The following is a 20083-nucleotide window of genomic DNA, read 5'->3' on the forward strand; positions in this document are numbered from 1 at the left end:
TTGTAAGAGTAATTTCTACCTTTGTAGCTGCATAAGAGAACCAGCCTCTCTTATTTTTTTTCTTACTCCAAGTAATTAGTTCCTGAATTGTGCACAATGCAGCAGAGCTGTTTTCTGGGGCAGCTCTGGGGTAACACAAGTGCTGTGGAGTTTTTAGCGCTACACTGAAGAGAAAGAAAATGCTGCAGTGAGAGAGTAATGGGGAAAATACAGAAACATTTAACATACTCTGCACATTTAGCATATTGCTGATCGTCCAGGCTTCTGGCAATTTTGATTTACTGTATTAACAAGCAGGCATTAGTGACTTGTCTGTGTACTGAAACGTGGCCTTCTCTGCAGGGGGGAGGTTCATGGAAATAAAATACAGGGTTTTCAAACTACTGACATGAAGAACGTTACTGGAAACTGGAAAAAAATAACCACTGTTTGGCCAAAACTGACACAAGAAGGCAAGTTTTAGCAGTGTGTTCAAGAGATGGGTACTATACTCTTCTGCATCTATTAGAGGACCTGTTGACCTCCTGTTTATATCTTGGCAACAAAACTATGTAGAAATTTTGAATGAAAAGCAGTACACAAAAAGCTTTAATTTGAAGGGGAAGGCTTTTCCAGATAGAAGTAACCAGACAGTAAACTGAATTTTAAAACATTTGATTCTGGAGCCGGTACTCTGGAGAGATGCATTCCCTGGTCAGTTCTTTCATCTTGTGTGTAGGTGAGGGGAGCTGCAGCAACCTTGCTGCACTGGCAGCAAAGCAAGTGTGCCAATAAAGAATAACTCTTGTAGGAAATACAGCACCTCTGCCAGGCAGTGCTGCCTTACAGATTGCTAGTGCAGTGATGAGCAGATCACTTGAACACAACTTTCTATAATTCTGTATTTCCATGTGCAACTCATTACTCACATGGGTGAGTCCTTTTGTGGGTGCTTGAGAAGCATCTCAAAACTCATCAGCAGAGCTGGAGCATTCAAAGCTGTAGCTGCTGGCAAGAATTGGTGCCCTGAATATGTAAAGTGATATCTGAGTAAGTGGGTTAAAAGGGAATAAATCAGATTTCCCAAATTCAGTACCATAAATTAGTTGATTGTTTTTGCAATTGATGCCTTTAAATTCCTTATGCCTCACTTCCCCCTTCTGTACAGAGTGAGTTACACCATATCAGATTGCAGACAAACTGCAAAAAATACTCATTACTCTTCACAAAGCTGGCAGACACAGTGATAAAAGCCCCAATAGAAAAGCCCTTAGGAAAATGAGTTCTGTTTCGTGCAGCGTTCCAGCGACACGCAGTAAACAATACCTGTGCTTCCCCTCCAGATTGATTCTGAGCCTTTACCTAGTCAGAAACATCATCCATCACTCCCACGGATTAAAGGCCAAGGAGAAGGGAAGCAGAGCACGGAGTTGCGGTGTCCCACGGGCACACAATTCCCGTGTTCGTCTCCAGCGGGAGGCGCTCGGGGTTTGTGCTGAGCGCCGGGGGCAGCCCGGACCGCGGGGCTGGAAAACTGCTGCCGCCCTCTCTTCCGAGCTTTCCTGTCCCAAACTGTGCTGGCAGCAGAATTTCCGGTAATTTTTCACATCAAACCGTCGATAATTACGGCAGGGTGAATAGATTTCCAGAGCAACATGACCCGCATTGTGTGCAGGCTGCCTGGCGGAGCCGTCGTGTGAACCAGAGGACAGAAACACCCCAGTTGTGCATTAGGTGGGTTTGTAACGCAGCCGCCGACTGTGGTAAACCTTCAGTGCAGCTTTGCACCTTCCAAAGAGCTGGGCACCTTTAGCCTCTTGTGGCAGTTGCCTAATCTCCATTCTAAAAAAAGCTTTCAATGCTAATTAAAAAGAGTAGAAGATACAGGTTTCTCAAATGTCTCAGAAGAATAAATGTAGTCTGTAATTAATAACTTCCCTAGTTTGCTTAACGGTTACCACTGACTGTTTTCGAGGGAGAAAAATTACTCCACTGCATCTTTAAACCAGGACTTTGGCACAGTGCCCTAGAAGAATACAGCCCAAACATCATCTGTGTATTTTCTAAAAGCTGTACAGTGATATCAGGCAGAGCTTCACTCACAAGATGTCATGCTTCACATGAAACTCATTAATAAGAAACATGAGAGGAATGGAGATAAAGAAAGAAACAATAAAATAATGTGCCTTCATGACCTGTAGTATTTAGAAAAAACCTAGTGCAGCTTCCAGATGGACTGCCATCCCCTATCTCTCCAAAATATGTCTAACAATGCCAGCTGGATGTTCTTTCAGGTTTTTTAGCCACCATATCCAGAAACAGCAAGAAGTTTGCAGGTTTTGCTTGGATAAGTAGCTATCACTGTAGATTCTAAACCCCCCTCCACACTGTCAGCTCCCCTCTTTTCTTCTGCCAGCAATGCTTAGCTATGCAGACTAATCTAATTTTTTCATCATTATTGGAGAAGAGCCTAAAGAGCACTTACAGTGTAAATATTAGTAATAATTTTTGATAATTCACATAAAAATATTTTCACATTTAAGAATTAAAAATCTCCAAAAGGTAAAAGCAAATCAGGGTGCTAAAGCTGTAGGGTTCACTAGCAGCTGTTTTACATAGAAAATACAGTGGCTTAATTTCAACTCTTAATTTTAATTTACTTGAATATTTGGTTCTGTTTTAGAGGTTTTTTACTAGTACAATACATGAATCCACACAAACTGTGAACTATACAATGACAAGGTCCTTAAAATTTTAAAGTATGTCCTAATATGCAATTAAGTAATTAAATAATAAAGTTGCTTTTGAATTGCTTAGCAGTGTTGTTCCCCATCTTTTCATCTTCCTCCCCAACTTTTACTGCTAGTAAATATGAAGTCTTTCAAACAAATTTCCACATGTGTATTTGAATGGCAACCTAAAGATCACCAAGCCCCTTCTCTGTAGCATGACACATGCTTAATCCTAATACATTGTGGTGTGACAGCCATTACTGACCTAAAGACTCTGATAAAACTTAAATAAATCTAGTTTTGGCAAGGAAGAAGCTTTTGCAATTTACCACAACGATCTATAAATCCTCATTAACTCTACAGTGCACTGCTTGATTAGAAAACTACTTAATCAAGATGCTTCCCAAGGAATCAATTTACACCTAATGATACTTGGTGGCAAGGACAGCTGCTTAATTGGGATTGTAATTTCAGTTAATTGGGACACCTTCAGGTGACGTGGGTGGCAACCTCTATGTTACAGGTCAGTGCATCCTCCTTGTGGCACCTTGCAGTTGCCTCAGTCTGCTTTCACTGCAGGTTCACAAAAAGGGGCCAAAAATTACCCAACACCTCTTGCTAGGGGATCACTGCCACCTTCCCATAACTGTAAGACTTCCCACGGGTCAGACTATAAGGTGCTTATCTGCTTGGTCAGCCTAATTTTCATGAAAATATTCAGCCCCTACAATAGCCAAGATTATTCCTTCTTAAAAAGGCTTAAGAAAAGATTAATCAACAACACATGGAAGGTAGTACCATGTCTTTTAAATCTTAAAATGTGCAATTACATGTTTTTCATTAAAGCATAGTCTCATCTGGAACAACTGCTGAAAACTTAACTTAAACATGTTCTCCAGAGTTTGGACTGAATAACCAGAATTCAACATCTAATACAATAAATAATATTAGCACACAGAACCTGTTAGATGGAAGATGGTCTGCTGCCTTATTAAAATGAGAATGGTGATTCAGAAAACTTGTATTTTCCTTTTTAAATGAATTTTCCTATGGCAGTATGAAGTCTCTGGTACACTATTTTCATAAGATGCTTTAACAGGAGATAAAGAACATTCAGTGCCTTCAAGCAGGTTCAGATGTCCTAATTTTGCCATTGCACCTGCACAAAATTAGAGCATGAAACGTGAGGTGCTGAAATTTGGTTGCTGTTGGAAAGGAGTTGGTTGTCTGTCCATGCAGTTACTAAAAATGACAGAATGGCTTGGGTTGAAACTGACGTAAAGATCACCTAATCCAACTCCTCTGCCATGGGCATGGACACATTCCACTGGACTAGGTTGCTCAGAGCCCCATCCAGCCTGGCCTTGAACACTTCCAGGGATGAGGCATCTACAGCTTCTCTGGGCAACCTGTGCCAGGGGCTCACCCTGCTCAGAATGAAGAATTTCTATCTAATATCCAAAAAACATTGCCCCCTTGTCTTATCACTACAGTCTTTGGTAAAAAGTTTCTGTGTTTATTGTAAACCCACTTTAAGTACCCAAAGGCCAAAAAGAGATCTTTGGGGAGCCTTTTCTTACCCAGACTGAAAATGTCTAACTCCAAGAGAGGCACTTCAGCCCTCTGGTCATCCTTGTGGTCCCGTGGGGACCCACTCCAACAGGTCCACATCCTTATTTTGGGACCTCAGAGCCTGATGTAGCACTGCAGGTGGGGTCTCACCAGAGCAGAGTGGAATCTGCTTCCTCATCCTGCTTCTCTTTAGGCAGCCTAGGATTATTGTAGAGACCAATGTCTGAATTCCAGCGAGCTGAGATGATGATTAAAGCTCAATTAATCTATTTTAGCCTGTACTTGCAATTAAACTGTTTGGCTGATTCCCTCTCAACAAACCATTATCTGGAATTGGAGATACAGCTGAAATAAAGGAAAGGACAAAGAGGGAAGCTGCACATTACTTCCACTGAGCTCTGCTAACGGAAGCAGAGAACACCCAACATCAACTTGGACATAAGGTGAGCTCACCCAATGTTAGAAAAATATACCCTTAATGACTGCTTTTGAGAAAATCCTGAGAAGTTTTAGTACTGATGGCGTATACACCACCTACGACAGCAGTCTCACCACAGCCTTAACTGCTGTCACTGGAAACTTCTGTACACCAGTGACTTAGCATGTTTGCAGACAGCTTCAGAAGATTCTTCCCAACTAACTGATTTCTTTTTACTCATATATACAAGGATCAAGGCCACAGCCAAAAATAATACTGCCTTGATTTTAAAAGTGAGAAAGAAACACACTATTTGCCTTGTAACATTAGGAAAACAAAAATTTGCAGGAGAGGAAGCAACCTAAAAGTATGCACTAAATACATTTCACATGAAACTGTGCCTGTACTCCAACATATCAGATGACTATCCTGGACATTTTGCTATATGTGAGAAAAGAAACCAGCTTGTAATGCATTTTAAGTTTGGGGGTTTGGTTTGGTTTTGGTTTTTTCTCCCCAGAAAAAGGAGATTTATAAAATCATGCTAGGGGAAGAAGCCTTACCGTTTTCTCCACTATCACTACCCTTATTCCCCACAAACCTTGCAAAAGCACCACAAGGAGCTTAAAGCCTATTTTCCAACCTCACTGCCAGCAGCAGCCTATTACAACACCTGCAATGACGATAATGAAAACTGTTTCATAAAACCCTGTGGCAATTACAGCTGTGTACACTCTGCTCATAATAGCAGTTTTAAAAGGACATTAATTATGCTCTGATCCTCAAACTGGACTGATTAGTCATTATGATGTTACACAATGATTCACACTCCAGATGACTCATACAGAGAGGGTAATTATGCAGCAGGACTTCCGTAAGTCTGCTGTTAAATGAGAGAGCTCATTACAGGACCAAGGATTCCTGTTGAATGAATGAATGAAAAAGGAATTGTGGAGAAAAAAAGAAAATCAGTACTTCCAATCAGGTAGTATTAGGATGCCTACCCTGACTAATTTGCATATTTAATTTGAGACACAGGTTTCCTCTTAGCTGTGACCACGATTTTTATTAAGGAAATACCTTGCAGTTTTACTGTACAAGTAAAATCCTTCTTTAGATGTTTAAGGTTGACTTTGTACATGTATGCAGATTATTAGTCTTAAAAAAGAAAAGAAAACCAAACAACCTTGTGACATACCAAAATATTTTTTGTATCAGCTTCCATACAAAATAGCATTTTTTTTCTTTGCTGGTAAAACAAATTAGAATTTTCACTGTATTAAGTGTCTCCTGTAGCTTTTACAAAAGCTGTATACAAGAAAATGCAAGCAAAAATTCCAAAGTACACTCCGACAGCCAATGCTCTGCGAATACTTTATTACACAAATTACATTCAGCTTCTGAAAATAGTGTTCTAACAGTGATACCATCTAAAAATAAGACATTCCAGAAACACATCAAGTTAGGAAGAAGAAAAAAATTAAATAGAGACTTTTTTTCTTTCCTTCAATGCAATATCATGTTAGTGATTTAAAAAAATAGAAGAAGACTTAGCAGCTTCATTTTCTTGTGGCACTGTATATTCTCTGTACTGCAACAGGTTAAGGACATTGAAGAGGAAAGGCACAAAACAGAAATTGGCAACTGAATAATTACAGAAAAAATATTTTGATGAAGCAGATAGTAAGACTTATTTACAAGATCCCCATATTTGATGATAAAATACTACTGCTTTAAATCAGTCCTGCAATTAGAAGACTTTGCTTTATTAAGATGTTCACATAAAAACCAACGGCACTGATATGGAATTTCCATACACTCCTCCATTTAAAAAAACATAACTAAAACCAAACAAAAAACTAAAGGAACCAGTGTACAGCCCCACACAGACTAGAACAGTTTTACAATTAAATACACAAGATCTTAAACGTGCTTAAGGGAAAAGGAATCTGACATTCTGAACCGTATAATGGAGAACTCAAAGATTGGTTTCAGGATGACGAAGGTGCTGGTGGCAGTGGAGATGCTGAACACTCTTCCTCGGAATCGGTGCCATCATCTTCATCTTTTTCTTGGTCACTTCCTTCAGTGCTCAGCCGGTCAAACCCTTTCCGGCTGTAGCCTTTGTGACTTGCAAAGAAGTTCCCAAGGTTAATTCCACCACCACCTTTCCCTATGGGAAATGAAAGAATTTTCACAAGGTTTGCTTTAACTGTAAGGAGGGAATAAAAATCTATCTAGTAATTAAACAGTATAGTGGTGATTATTTTAAGTGTGCTTCCAGAAACTGTTTTTAAAGATTCAGCACATCAGCCACAAAAGCTAGGTGTATATATTAGGAAAGAAGAAGGAAGTTCATCTTTGAAGTAGAAGTTTCAGACTATGCTGTTTTAGCATCCATTATTTCATTAACTCTACACAGGTTACTGATGTTCCTACCCATTTGCCCTTAGTTTCAAAGTGGTTCATTTCATTCACCAGATTCACAATAACTCATTATAGCTGCTGCTCTCCCACTGGTAGTGACTCATCCTCTTTAGTGGGCAGATAATGACAGATGAAAGTTGTTGTAAAAGACATTTTCAAAAACCCCTGATCTTTGCCCCCAATCCTTCCTCTGAGAAAGTTCCATTAAATCTGTTATTCAACATGAATACAGAAAAAAAAAAAAGCCTCCAGTTACTGTGTTTAAAAACATCTTCAGTGACTACTTACCTCTAAGTCTGCCTAAAATTCTGCCTGAACTAGAATCAAGTTTGTGTTCCCCATCAGCTGAAAAATAAAGTAAATTTCAAAAATAAGCTAAACCCCCAATGTTCTGTGATCAAATAAGTACCTGTATTTTCTGATAAAAATCACAGACATTCAACAAACCAATCAGCAGCTCTAAGAAGCCATTTATGGCAGTATTGCAATCGACTAGAATGTTAGCATATTTGATATGCTATCTAGCACATTTGGTATGCTAACACTTTTGAATACAAAGAGTCACAAAGCTGTATGCTGAAATCTTCACATAAAATACATCCAATTCCATTGCACAGCCATATTAGATTGCTGAATGGCCAACTCTGCCACAGTAGGTCTTGACCAGTGGCAGAACTGTGTTGTCTACTTCATGTACAATTTTTTTCTCTGGATGAAAGTATCTTGATAAAACAATTTCGTGATACAAAATAACATGTCTAGTGATCAAACACAACTGCCAGTTTATGAAAAATAATGTTATTATACAATACAAATTGAGAACCATTAACATAACTTTTAAGTACCAATTAAAGCTTTCAGAGCTATGGATTAAGGTGAATTACAGAAGCATGTCTGACTCACAGAATTGACCAGGTAGGAGAGAACAATAATACATCTCTTGAAATGGTATCTGCTTTCATTTTGCTTGTATCTCTGTAATACCCATGAAGTCTTTAGTTCTTAGCAATTTAAAGATCCCATACTAAAAAAATCAAGTCATTTCTGAGATACCAGTTTTTGTTGGACACCAGTTAAAGGTTTTGATACATGTTCTGAAGAGGTGCTGGCTTGCTATGCACTATTAAAGGCTAAGGGGGCTGCAGGTGCTGTGTCCCTGCAGAGCTTAAGCTGGCATGCAGCACCACTGCAACTGCTCAGGAGGGCAAAGACACAGGGAGCTGCTCTCTTCATACCCTCATCCCACAGTGGTCAGTGATATTTGGAACTGGAATAATAAAGGCCTGCTCTCTAGAACAGTTACTCACAGTTATCTTCATAGACAGTTGTCTTCCTCCACCGAATAAATACTAAAATTGCTAGCAGGACAACAACAGGGATAATAAGAAGAGTTGTAATAAGAACAAAGGAAACTCCAGTACTGCTGGCCTGTTGGACCAAGTGTTGTTTATCCATATTCTTCAGAAGGTCTGTCGATTCTGGCTTGTTTTTCAATTTGGCTTCAGCAATTGTTTCTGATTCTTTAAAAAGAAAACAATTTCCATATGTAATCCATACCCATTAAGCAACACAGAACAAGGTGTTACAGGAAACGACAAGCTAGGATACCTTAAGTGCTTTGTAATAAGGAAACGTAGGACAAACACTTATGGAGACATTTTTGGCTTTTGCTGATGTTATCCCAAATAAAAGGAAGAGAAAGTCTGAATGATATAACTCACTAGCAAAGATTCCCTCCCCTTTTCTCAAATGAAGAAAGGAGATGTGTCAAACAGTTTTGTCCTAAAAAGTATCTACTATTTAAAACATAGGAAATACCCCAGTGACCCATTTTTCAGATAACTTTGTGGTGCGATATCAATTAGATATCTCCTTTTGATAAAAATGCTTCCACAAGAAATACAGAAATCCAGTATCTATCATATTATCATGAACAGAAAGGAAAACTTCAAAGGTCTTTCTAATAAAACTGTGACAAAGGGTTGAATTTTCATAACTATCACATTTCATGAAGGAATTTTGGTTCTACAAATCTGGAGAGATTTTGAAAAGTGCATCTAGTTATTCCTGACTAATTTGTTAATTCTATACCTACAAGGAGAAAAACTATTTCAGGGAAAAACTTTTATGATGCATGCTTTGTGATAACTTTTAATAAGAAAAACTATCTAGCCATATATTTTGAAGTCAGACTGAAGAGCGCGTCTTAACAAGTAGCCACATCACAAACACTCTCAGTCAACTCGGTTTTGATTCTGTATCAAAATTAAAATGATGTTCTACTCTGAAGGACTAGCAAATGATTCCGTGTACACTCAACACTAATTCAATGATAACAATATCATTGTTATTACAAGAACAATGATAACAATGACACAATGATAACATGCTGTCTGTTCAAGAAGTAGTTACTGCTAAGGAAAACTTTCCTCCATCATCTTTCCCACCTCTGGGCAAAGCTACAGCTCTCCATAAGTTTACCTCCATGTCACAGCAGTACAAGCTGTGTGACATGTTGTAACAGTCTGTCACCAGGAGGCTGTGAGAGTGCAGCTACTCCTCCATTTATTAAGCATTTATTATGTGTCCATATGTGTCCATTTATTATGGACACAAAGTCCATTGGCTCTTTTCTTCTAGGGGAGTTAAAAGATACTAATTTCAGGTTACCTACTCTAACCAGTTTTAGCCATTGTTACTAAAAACCTTTTTCTTACCCTGGTGTTACTATTGATTTTTTCTCTATGGCATTAGAAGTGTGAGCTAAAGAAAGCCAAAATGCATTTACATATCCCTAGATATACTGCACGCTGTAATGTCAACACTTCCCTTTTCAGTGCTTGAGGCAGGCTGATGAACCAATGGAGGTAAAATAAAAGGAAAACAGTGATGGCAGAAAGCATTTAATTGTTTCATAATGTTAGCCTTCCTTATTCTACTTTATTCTGTAAGCTTTCAATTGGCAATTGGGATTTTTTTGACTTTTCTCTGTATGCATATACATGGCTGAAGCAAACTACATAAGCTCTGAATTTAAGTAAAGAAAACCAGTTAAGAACATCTGAACATTTTAAATGCCTTTATAAATAGTACCATAATCTGGTACTGTTTTTCTGAAAGGGAAATGAGCTACATAATAGAATATAAATATAATAGAATATAATAGAATATAAATAGTTAAAATTACTTTTCATCTACTTTAATTGGTATTTTACCCCTTTCAATCTCCTCTCTGTGTACTATCTCCTTATATTGTTCCTACATGCTTTCATTTCCTTTTTCCTTTTTTTTTTTTTAATGCAGATCAATTAAATAAAAGGCCTAGTAAATCTATGGGAAGAAATGTAAATAGAAAAAAATGGTATTTCTTGCCATATGGTGTGACTGACAAGGCTGTGTACTGAAAGGCCACACAAGAATATAAACCAGTTGCTGTTTCAAATAAACCCTTTTTTCGGTGGTGGAGGGTTGTGGAGTGGGGGAGGATGCCGGGGAGTAACTGTTGTTGTATTTCAGAGCTATTTCTGCATCTAAGGGAGCTGCCACAGATACCAATCTGGACCATACCAGATGGTAGAATGGAATTAATGTACTCGTTAAATTTTTATTCTGTGACAGAAGCACTTGTCATCACTGGAAATGAAATGTTTAGGTTGGCTGTGAAATAGCAGCTACCAGGTAACAATGTTACAGGCTTCTTTCTGGGGCTCCCTATAGGAACTCACAAAAAACAATGCAGTCAAACTAGTCAGCATTTTTCCCTTCAGCTTAGCAGAAGCAGCCCTACTCTATGTGAACACACTGATCCCTTCATTTTCATTATGAATCAGACTAACCTTTTGTCTCCTGTACCTCAATACCAGCCTTTTTAACTGACCGATGTTCCATTTCTGTAAAACAAAATCATTCTTCAGGACAACTGATATTTCAGAAAGGCACTCAGTGACATTTTCCTGCTTGCTTTCTCAAATGTACAGCACAATCCTACAGTAAACATTCCCATCAACACCTGAATTTCACCATGGAGAGTCAATTTAAACTATTCAGTAGCTCACAAGGCCATAGAAAAAAAAGAAAGAGCACAGTTCATGAAAGTTGCTTGCAAAAATCAGCTTTTACGAGACAAAGATTTTATGAGTATGCCTAAAGGTTCATAGATTCCCACAAAAATAAAACCGTTTATTATAATCAAAATCATAGTGAATTAAAAGCTAGTTGGATCAGGGTTTCTTAGCTACTGCTCTTCCATACTTCTGCAAAAACTAGAAAGAAAATTTTATACAAGGACTTCCCTCATCTAACCTGTAAAAATTCTCTTACTTTTTTGTTCTCACGTTTCTTTGAACAAAAGCTGAGAATTGTTCATGTTCAATTTACTAGATGCAGATAAAAATATATCCAATCAGAATTACAATTTATCTACTCCAGTCTCCTGTTATTAAGAGCAGCGGATACCAAATGCCCCAAAGGAAAATCCATAAACAAAACAAATAAGGAATAACTAGTTTAGTAATTTATAGCAGAGGACTCTTACTGAATGACTAACATTCTGAAGCCTGAGATTTTATGTCTGTCATACATTTTTTTATCCCATATAATGGAGCAGTGGATTACATTTTTATTCCTGTAGAGCATGTAACCTCTCTCTGAATCCTATTAAATTGATGTCTGACTAATCAGGTTCCTCTCCCTGAAGTGAGGCTGCTTGCCTTGGGGGTAACTAGATTAAACCTGGCAAGTGTTTCCTCTGTATGGAAATACAACTTCAAATTATACTAGATTAATTTTCTAGTGATAAATGCTCCCAATGAAACGAATATAATTTTTAAGTTGACCTGTGTTTTTATTTCATACCTTGGGAGTTTTATGCATGATAACCTCATAGGAAGCAGTTGAGTTCTCAGCAAATGATACACTGAAATGACCAAAATACTAAAGTAACACTTTTGTTTAAGCAGGTATTGACAACGGATGTGTAAGGCAAATGCATGTTGATTCCTTCTGTGACAAAGTCATGTGCCCAGGACTCTTCTTTGACAGAGCACACAGCAATGCTGAACAGTCTTTTAATGAGAACTGAGCAGCAGCACACACTGCTGCAGGTGAAGCTTGTAGTGCACTTAAATCACTTTTTATGCCACCAGGCTCTTGGCCAGGGGTATCAGATAAGTGATACTGACCTGAAGGTACAAAATATGAAGTTAGGACATTAAGAACAAAAAGAACATACTTTCGGCAGATGCAAACTTCCACACTGCTTTGGCATGAACGTCTCCAACAAATACTGTTCTGTCTTCTGAAGCAACAATATCATGTGGCATCTCAAAGCTCTATGAAGATAAAAGCAGTCATAGATTACCCTTGATTGTCTATGCTTTCATGAGGCCTTCTTAAGCCCTAACTTGAGCCTGGTCATGTTCAATCCTGCTTTAGACTGGAAAACGCAGCAGGTGCTGGTGTGAAACCCCAGTGTGTGAAAGGAGAGAAATTCCATTTCTATTGAATGTTTGCCTTCTCCAGGGATAACAACATAGAGATTATTCAATTTATTAATGCTAAAAAAATTATATTAACATTATTTCTATTAATATTATTACATTCCATTTTATCAGCTGAAATATATATTTTCAAAAGTAAAGTATCTTAGTTTGAAGCCCATACATTCAGTTTTTGTTAAAGTTCATATGCAAAACAGCTATCTGCTATACTCAGAAAAAATAACTCTCAATATAATTTAAAGTTGGACTGCAAATAAAGAGTGTATGTGGTACCAAGAAGTGGGAATATTAAGGTTCATTTTTTAGTCTAACACAATATATAGAAACTGTTAAAAAAACCCCACAATTTTTATGTACAATACTGCATGAACAACACTTTGCCTTAATTTATGCACTAGAATTCTGTAAAGAGGGATATAGCCATACAGTTGCATATTATTTCTGATTAGAAATAAGCTTTTTTTTTTTTACAAATTACTAGCATCTAAATATATGAGTATTTCAATTCCTTCTTTATCCTCTTAAATTAACTTTTAAGAACTGTACTGGCAGTAATAAAGTAGGCTTATCCTGGCTAAAGATATTATCTGTCAGAATCATCTAGAAGTTAGGATAATTTTCAAATGTGTACCACATGTAGAAGCTAAGACCCAAAATTCTAGTGTTTTTATTTAGTTCTATAAAGAATTCCTTTTGAACACCTTGCATTATAAAACATCTTATTTCCTGTAATAGTCTTATGGAAGTTGGAAAAGTAGAACATTACCAATGTTCTCATATATGTAATCATATGCAACAGGCACTCTGCGCAGTACTCTACCTTTCTAAGTGGAATGAAAGTATCAATTATTTCTCCAGTAGAGAAGTTCATCACAAATCCTTGCACTGATTCTGCCTCTCCAGGATAAGGCATTCCATTAACTGCAAAGAGGAGACCACCTGCAACAAAATTAGATTTGCCTTAAGAACCCACACACAGCAAAATGCAGTGAAGATGGAACTGTAGTAGTTTAGATGAAAAAAGGCTGCCTGAGAGACAGAGACAGAAAGATAACAAGAAACTAAACTACAAGTGGACAGTTAAGTGAGGTGTAACTGCTGAACTTTGTGTAACTTTGTCATTTAAGAGATGCACACTTAATTCAAATGAGAAGAACCAGCAAGGCAGTATTTTACATAAAGTTCAATTGTAAAAGGAATGTGAAAGGTATTAAAAAAATAATCTGAAGAATGCTTTGCTACAGATGGTTGACCTGAGAGCAGAAAGTTCTTTCAAGGCATAAAAAGCAGAAAGTCAGCTGGGAAGTAAGTGGGACCACAAAAGGAAAAGATGTGAAAAGGAAACTCAGGGATTAGAGGCCTAGAGGCCTATGGCAAAGAAATGGGTTTTGTCAATTTTTTCTGCTTAATATGTTGGGAAGTTTCTAACACTAGATTTTTTTTCCTAGCAAAGAGATCAGAAGAGACATTTCAGCTGGAAGCACAAGGTGTAAGACAAGTTGGAAGTGAGTAATTTATGAGGTTTAGATGGCATTCACTCAAATTCAGAAGGAAACCAAATGTGAAATCACGAACTTCAGGTCAAATTAAGTAACCCAGCGCTGCAAATGGCCACTTCTCCATAAGACCAGCAGAATGCTGAAGTAGTGCCCACTTAGAAGGGCTCAAAAGGAAGCTTGTGAACACACATTACCAGTTCTGACATCCATCTCCAGTAAGATGGTATTATCCAGAATGAAGAATAAGACATGGGTAAATGTGGCCTGTCAGAACAAGGTGGTATGGCTTCTCTAAGGGTTGTGCCTCAGCTTTGGACAGGGAGAAAAAGCACACAGGTAAGCACATTCTATAGACATACCTGCACTTTCAGAAAATTCTTGACAAGGTAGTGCATAAAAGGTTATTGAACATGAGTTATCAAAGCACTGAATGAAAGATCCACTAATGAACAAGAAGCAAAGAGCAAAGCTTACAGGCAGAGCTCATAATTCTTCAGGACAGAGAAGTCTGAATAGTGTGATCTTGAAGTAGAGTGAGAAATTTTATTCAGTAGTTTTCATCAATGACTGAAAAAGGGGCGAACAATGACATCTAGCAGGCTGAGGAAGATAACTGAGTTCTGTGGAGAAGTCAAAGGCTTGATGATACTAAGGTAGTCCAGAAAGACTTTTTATAAGAATAAGTTGTTAAACAGATGACAGAAGAGAATCTGCAAAGACAAATGTAAAGTGATGTTTCCTCTAAAAAATAATCTAGATCATGCTTATGTGATGTTTGAACTTGGAACTGGCAGCCACAGCCCAGGAGAGACATCTCCAAGCCATCCCTAAAAGATTCCTGAAATCTCCACCTCCATGTACAGTGTCAGACAAAATTTTAGTAAAATGTCTGGCATCATGAGGAGGAGAATTAGGAATGGAGGGGACAGTTCCACACTATGTAAAAACTTAGCATGCACACATATTGACTACTGAGTGCTCTTTTACTCTCTGCATCTCAAAAAGGTTCCAATGAAGCTAAAGATGCTGGAAGAGAAAGGTAAATACAATACTCAAGGGGCTGAAGCTTATGGGGAGAGACTAAGGTGGCTGGGTTCTTTGGTTTGAAGAGGATAAGGCAAGATGAAGGGGCATCAGATTGGGGGAGTGTGGAACTGTTATTCTACTCCCAAAATTTTGAGATTGAGAAGCACTCAATGAAACTAGATCCCTTTTTATATTTAAAAATAAATAAATAAAGTGGATAATGAACTTCTGGAGCCTCCAATGGTGGAAGGCCAGACAATACAAGTCAGTTCAAAATGGGATTAGAATTTATGGGCAATATGTCTGTAGAAAGATACTATGAAGAAGACACCAGAGGTTACCCTCTAAAACTTCTGAATAAAGGGTTTGTGGATGCCTGGTGAATAGGAAAGGAATGACTAAAAAATGCATCTAGGCTTAAACACGCTCTCAGAATGCCTCTTTCCACTGTCAGAGACAGATAGCACATATCTCATCAAGCACAGCATTTTTTTGCATTCTTGGCAGATGCAAAAGAGAGAAATATGATATTAATCTGGTATTAAGGAGTCAGGAGCCCGGCATGCCAAAATTCCTCATCTAGTTCTTAACATTTATCTTCAGTATCAGTATTAAAAATCTAATCCTATAACTTAATACAGTAATTGTTATCCAGACTGTGATATTAAGAACCATAGTGTTTTCTGTTAGTTTTCAGTTCTTTTGCTTCATGAAACCAAAAACCCTTCCTGATAATTTGGTCTTAATTTTGCTCTCTTCAATGGAGTTCAAAATGAATACTTAGAAATTTTATTATTAATAGTAATTCATTATTAACTGATTAACTGTGCAGTCATCAGGAAGTAGCAACTTGTTGACATAACATTTAGGGAGCAGTCATTTCTTAAAGCAGAGATTAGATGCAAGCTTCCCTCATCCGCAAGTAGGAAAACAAGTAGTTCTCAAATTTTCCACTGCATCAGGATGACTCTAGAAGATAATTAATATTTGTCCTAAGATAACACAATAGCCCTTCAGGAAATAACACTGACATCCTGGCACAAGGCAACTGCTTGAAATATGAAGAACAAGAAAAAAGATTACCTGGAACATATGAAACAGCAAACAACTCTCTTCCAAACGCCTTGTGTTTGATTTCTCTTGTGAACTCCCCAGTCTCCAACCTGAAGCACTGAATTCGACCATTTTCTCTGTCTGCAACACACAGCTGACTCAAGTCAGGGATCAGGGCTAAGCTGTGAGGGATACGAAACTGTCCAGGCCTGGGTTTGCCCAGAGAAGTCTCTGCAATAAAAAAACCACAAGTTTGTGTAAAGTACACACTGAAACTATCAGTTTTACTTAGAAACAGCAGTATGCCACATAATGCAATGTAACCATGGGAAATGACTAAGGTCAAGCTTGCTTTCTCCTAGCATTTAGGTAGATAACTCACAGTAGTCTATTGAGTTTTCTTTACTAATCCCAAATTTAGAATTCGCAATTTCCTGAGAATATTCAGCATAGTTTAATGGGATACATAAATCTGAGTCAGGTGGAAATATAATTAGTCACAAAACTTAAAATAGATGAAATCATGGCATAAATCTGGCAAAAAATGATTCCTTTCTTATGTGTTTAAAAAAAATTGGCTTTATGAAAGTCAGAATATTCTCTTGACAAAATAGGACACGCCAATAATTATTCTGAAAGCAAGATAACAAACCCCTATTTTTTATTTTTGGTAAATATATAACCACTACAACTAGCTGTAGAAAAAGCTGAGAGAAAATCTGGATGCAAGGACAAGGCTGAAATTCATGTAGGGCCTGGAAGGTATTTCAGTTATAGAAATTAATTTAAAAAAATTAATAGTAACACCAGCATGATGAGTTCATGGCAACAGCAGTATGGGTAAAGTACCAAGAGTCCTGACTGTACCTTCTCCCCACTGCATCACATACTGTCCATTTGGAGAGAACTGAATAATCCGACTGTTGCAGTAGCCATCAGAGACATAAATGCTGCCAGTGACTGGGTCCACGGCCACATCAGTTGGTTGACAGAAATGATTTTTGTCACTGCCTGGTTGCAAAGCCACTCCTAAGATCAGTAACGGCTCTTTGTCATTGGCTCCTAGTTTGAAAACCTTTTTTTCAGTCAAACGGAAAAGAAAAGAGGTTTCAGTAAAGAAGGGAGAAGCCTAAGACCTAGATGGCCTAGACAAACTCTTGTCACTGTGTATTAAATAAATCTATACACCAAACATAATATATTGACCATAATATCTATTATTAGTTTCACAATAGTGCTGATTCTAGGAAACTTTTGCTTAAAATACAAATTTCCTGTCATTACAAAGCAAACAATTTAGTTTCACTTTTTAGACTTAAGTGTATTGATAAGCAAAAGACATAGCATAAAATTACAGAGGGATCTTGAAAGGTTGGAGAGAGGGGCTCCATGAGAGTGTTGTGAAGTTCAACAAGGCCACATGCAAGGTCTTGCACCTGGGTTGGGGCAATCTTAAAGCACAAATACAGGCTGGGAGGTGAAAGGATTGAGAGCAGCCCTGAGGAGAAGGTGTTAGTTGATGATAAGTCAACGTGAGCTGGTAATATGTGCTCACAGCCAGAGGTTCAGCCATGTCCTGGGCTGCATCCAAAGCCCCGTGGGCAGCAGGGGAGGGAGGGGATTCTGCCCCTCTGCCCCGCTCTGGTGAGACCCCACCTGCAGAGCTGCCTCCAGCCCTGGGCTCCCAGCACTGCAGGGACATGGAGCTGTTGGGGAGAGGCCAGAGGAGGGACACAAAGGTGATGAGAGGGATGGAGCCTCTCTCCTATGGGGGAAGGCTGAGAGAATTGGCTTCTGGGTGACCTGATTGTGGCCTTCCAGTACCTTAAGGGAGCCCACAAGGAGGATGGAAATGGACTTTTTTGTGCATGTAGTGACAGAATAAGTGGGAATGGCATCAAACTGACAGTAGATTTAAATTAGATATTAGGAGGAAATTCTTTACCACAAGGTTGGTGATGCCACTGGTGAAGTTGCCCAGAGAAGTTATGCCTGCCCCACCTTTGAAAGTGTTCCAGGCCACATTGGATGGAGTTCTGAGCAAACTGGCCTAGTGGAAGGTGTCCCTGCTCATGGCAGGGCAGTCGGAACAAAAAAATCTTCAAAGCCCCTTCCAACTCAGACCACAATTTTATGGTCTGAGTCTATGATTCTATCATTTCTCCATGCTGTGCCCTTGTAGCAAATTATTCAAAACAATTATATTCCATGAAGTGCACAGGAGTCAATTTCTGTAGGCATATTCCTAATGTTATTCTTAACGGGCCCAGATAAGCAATATATGTCAAATCTCTAGGAAAATAAAATTATTTTTTTAGCAAAATATTAAGTTCTTGATACTAAAGCTTCAGAAACATACCTGGTGAAGAGCTACATCAGTGACCCAGTAGTTGCCATTTTTATCTATACTCAGACCATGTGGTAAATAGAATCTGCAAGCACAAATGTAGAAGAACAAAATTAAAAACATTTTTCTGGAAGAATGATATAGATGTGAAGATTTCATTTTTTATCTACAGATCAAAACCAAGTGCTGTACATACTAACTTATGTGTAGCATTTAATGAAAAATACAGCTTTACAGCTTAGAATATTCTTGACAAGAGCATTTTAGTTTTGAGAATTCAGTTATCTCTGATATCTCACTCAGGCTACCTTAGCATCTATAAGGACAATGAACCATATTCATGAGCTCTGCACTTCTGTTAATCTGGCTGGTAGATGTAATTGCATGAAATTGAAAGCAGAGGTGATAGAGATGGCAAATTAATTTTATTTTTGTTGATTTTGTATTTATTTATTCTTTTTACTTGAAGATACTTTGAGGCTACAATTACACAATTGTATATAAATGCACAAATGTAATATAAAACACATGAAAATGGGTTTAGGGACTCTTTGGCATAAAATATTTGGATATGTTAGTTCAATTAATAAGAGCAAAAAAACCCCAACTTACAGACTTTTGCCTGTGGAATGAAGCACGTTTGCATTACTTGGATTCAGGACAAGAATTGTGTTCTGTTCAATTGGTCCAAGTCCTCTTTGCTGATAGACAAATTTGCTGTCAAAAGAACTGTACAAAAAGAATTTAACAGAAAGTCAGAATTAGAAGGTTCTACTAATGAACAATATAAACATAACTTAAAGCCAAGTTTTGTATTTAATTCCAGTGTGGGATTACTGGGTTCTTTTTTCTTTATATACAAACCTTGTTATATCACTGCATTATTGTAGGAGTTAATAGTATTGTATGTCTGCATTTTCTACTGAGCTTATGCCTTCCAAACTAAAGGAGCACCAAATCAACCTAGCAAGAATTAAAGACAGTCCTAAAGCAAGTAAGTAAAAACCCCTTTTCAATTTTTTAAAAAATTATTTCATTGCCAACCATTGGCAGCCCAGAAATGAGAAATTCAACAATGCAGCCTAAGAAAAAAATATAGGTAATCACCATGGCATACCTGCCAGTAAGACCAGGTGTACATTTTACCATCTAAGGCAGTCTAAGTACATGTTTGTGTATCGTCTTCTTTTTCTTTTTTCATATGCAGTTCAATATTTTGCTAGAGCTTACTACTATAAGATTCAGTCCTTATGGTTCTTATCCTTTTCACAGTGTGCTTATACCAGACTATATGATATTATGCGTTCCTCCTAATCCCACAAAATAGCACTAAATTTTCAGGGTACGTGGAATATATTCACAAAGAACATTTGAACATGTCACTATTTCATACAGTAAGAATCAGGACAAATTTTCCAGACGACATTTATTAGACATGAAATTATCATATGCTTCCAAAAAATAAAAATATAGTTGTCTGTATCCTTACAGAGAAGTTAGTTATTATTCTAACCTGTTAAAATATATGTTCA

The 20083-nt window shown here is 37.8% G+C and overlaps 1 protein-coding gene across 6 annotated transcripts in view; it reads right to left on the reverse strand.

Moving 5' to 3' along the window:
* Positions 1-5811: 5811 nt before the first annotated feature.
* Positions 5812-20083, reverse strand: part of PAM (peptidylglycine alpha-amidating monooxygenase) — a 123744-nt gene continuing 109472 nt past the window's right edge. For 3 of the 6 annotated variants that reach the window (XM_083883399.1, XM_083883400.1, XM_083883401.1), the window contains 10 exons: positions 19164-19280; positions 18564-18636; positions 17072-17279; positions 16235-16435; positions 13447-13565; positions 12359-12458; positions 10965-11018; positions 8436-8648; positions 7417-7473; positions 5816-6874 (listed from right to left, as the gene is read on the reverse strand). In XM_083883399.1, the coding sequence (XP_083739525.1) occupies positions 6693-6874; positions 7417-7473; positions 8436-8648; positions 10965-11018; positions 12359-12458; positions 13447-13565; positions 16235-16435; positions 17072-17279; positions 18564-18636; positions 19164-19280 (1324 nt within the window). In that variant the 3' untranslated portion in view covers positions 5816-6692. Of the gene's footprint in view, positions 6875-7416; positions 7474-8435; positions 8649-10964; positions 11019-12358; positions 12459-13446; positions 13566-16234; positions 16436-17071; positions 17280-18563; positions 18637-19163; positions 19281-20083 lie in introns of all 6 variants that reach the window. The other 3 variants (XM_083883404.1, XM_083883402.1, XM_083883403.1) reach the window with 3 other exon arrangements.

The sequence above is a fragment of the Zosterops lateralis genome, assembly GCF_965231275.1.
Source record: "Zosterops lateralis genome assembly, chromosome: Z".
NCBI classification, from domain to species: Eukaryota; Metazoa; Chordata; class Aves; order Passeriformes; family Zosteropidae; genus Zosterops; species Zosterops lateralis.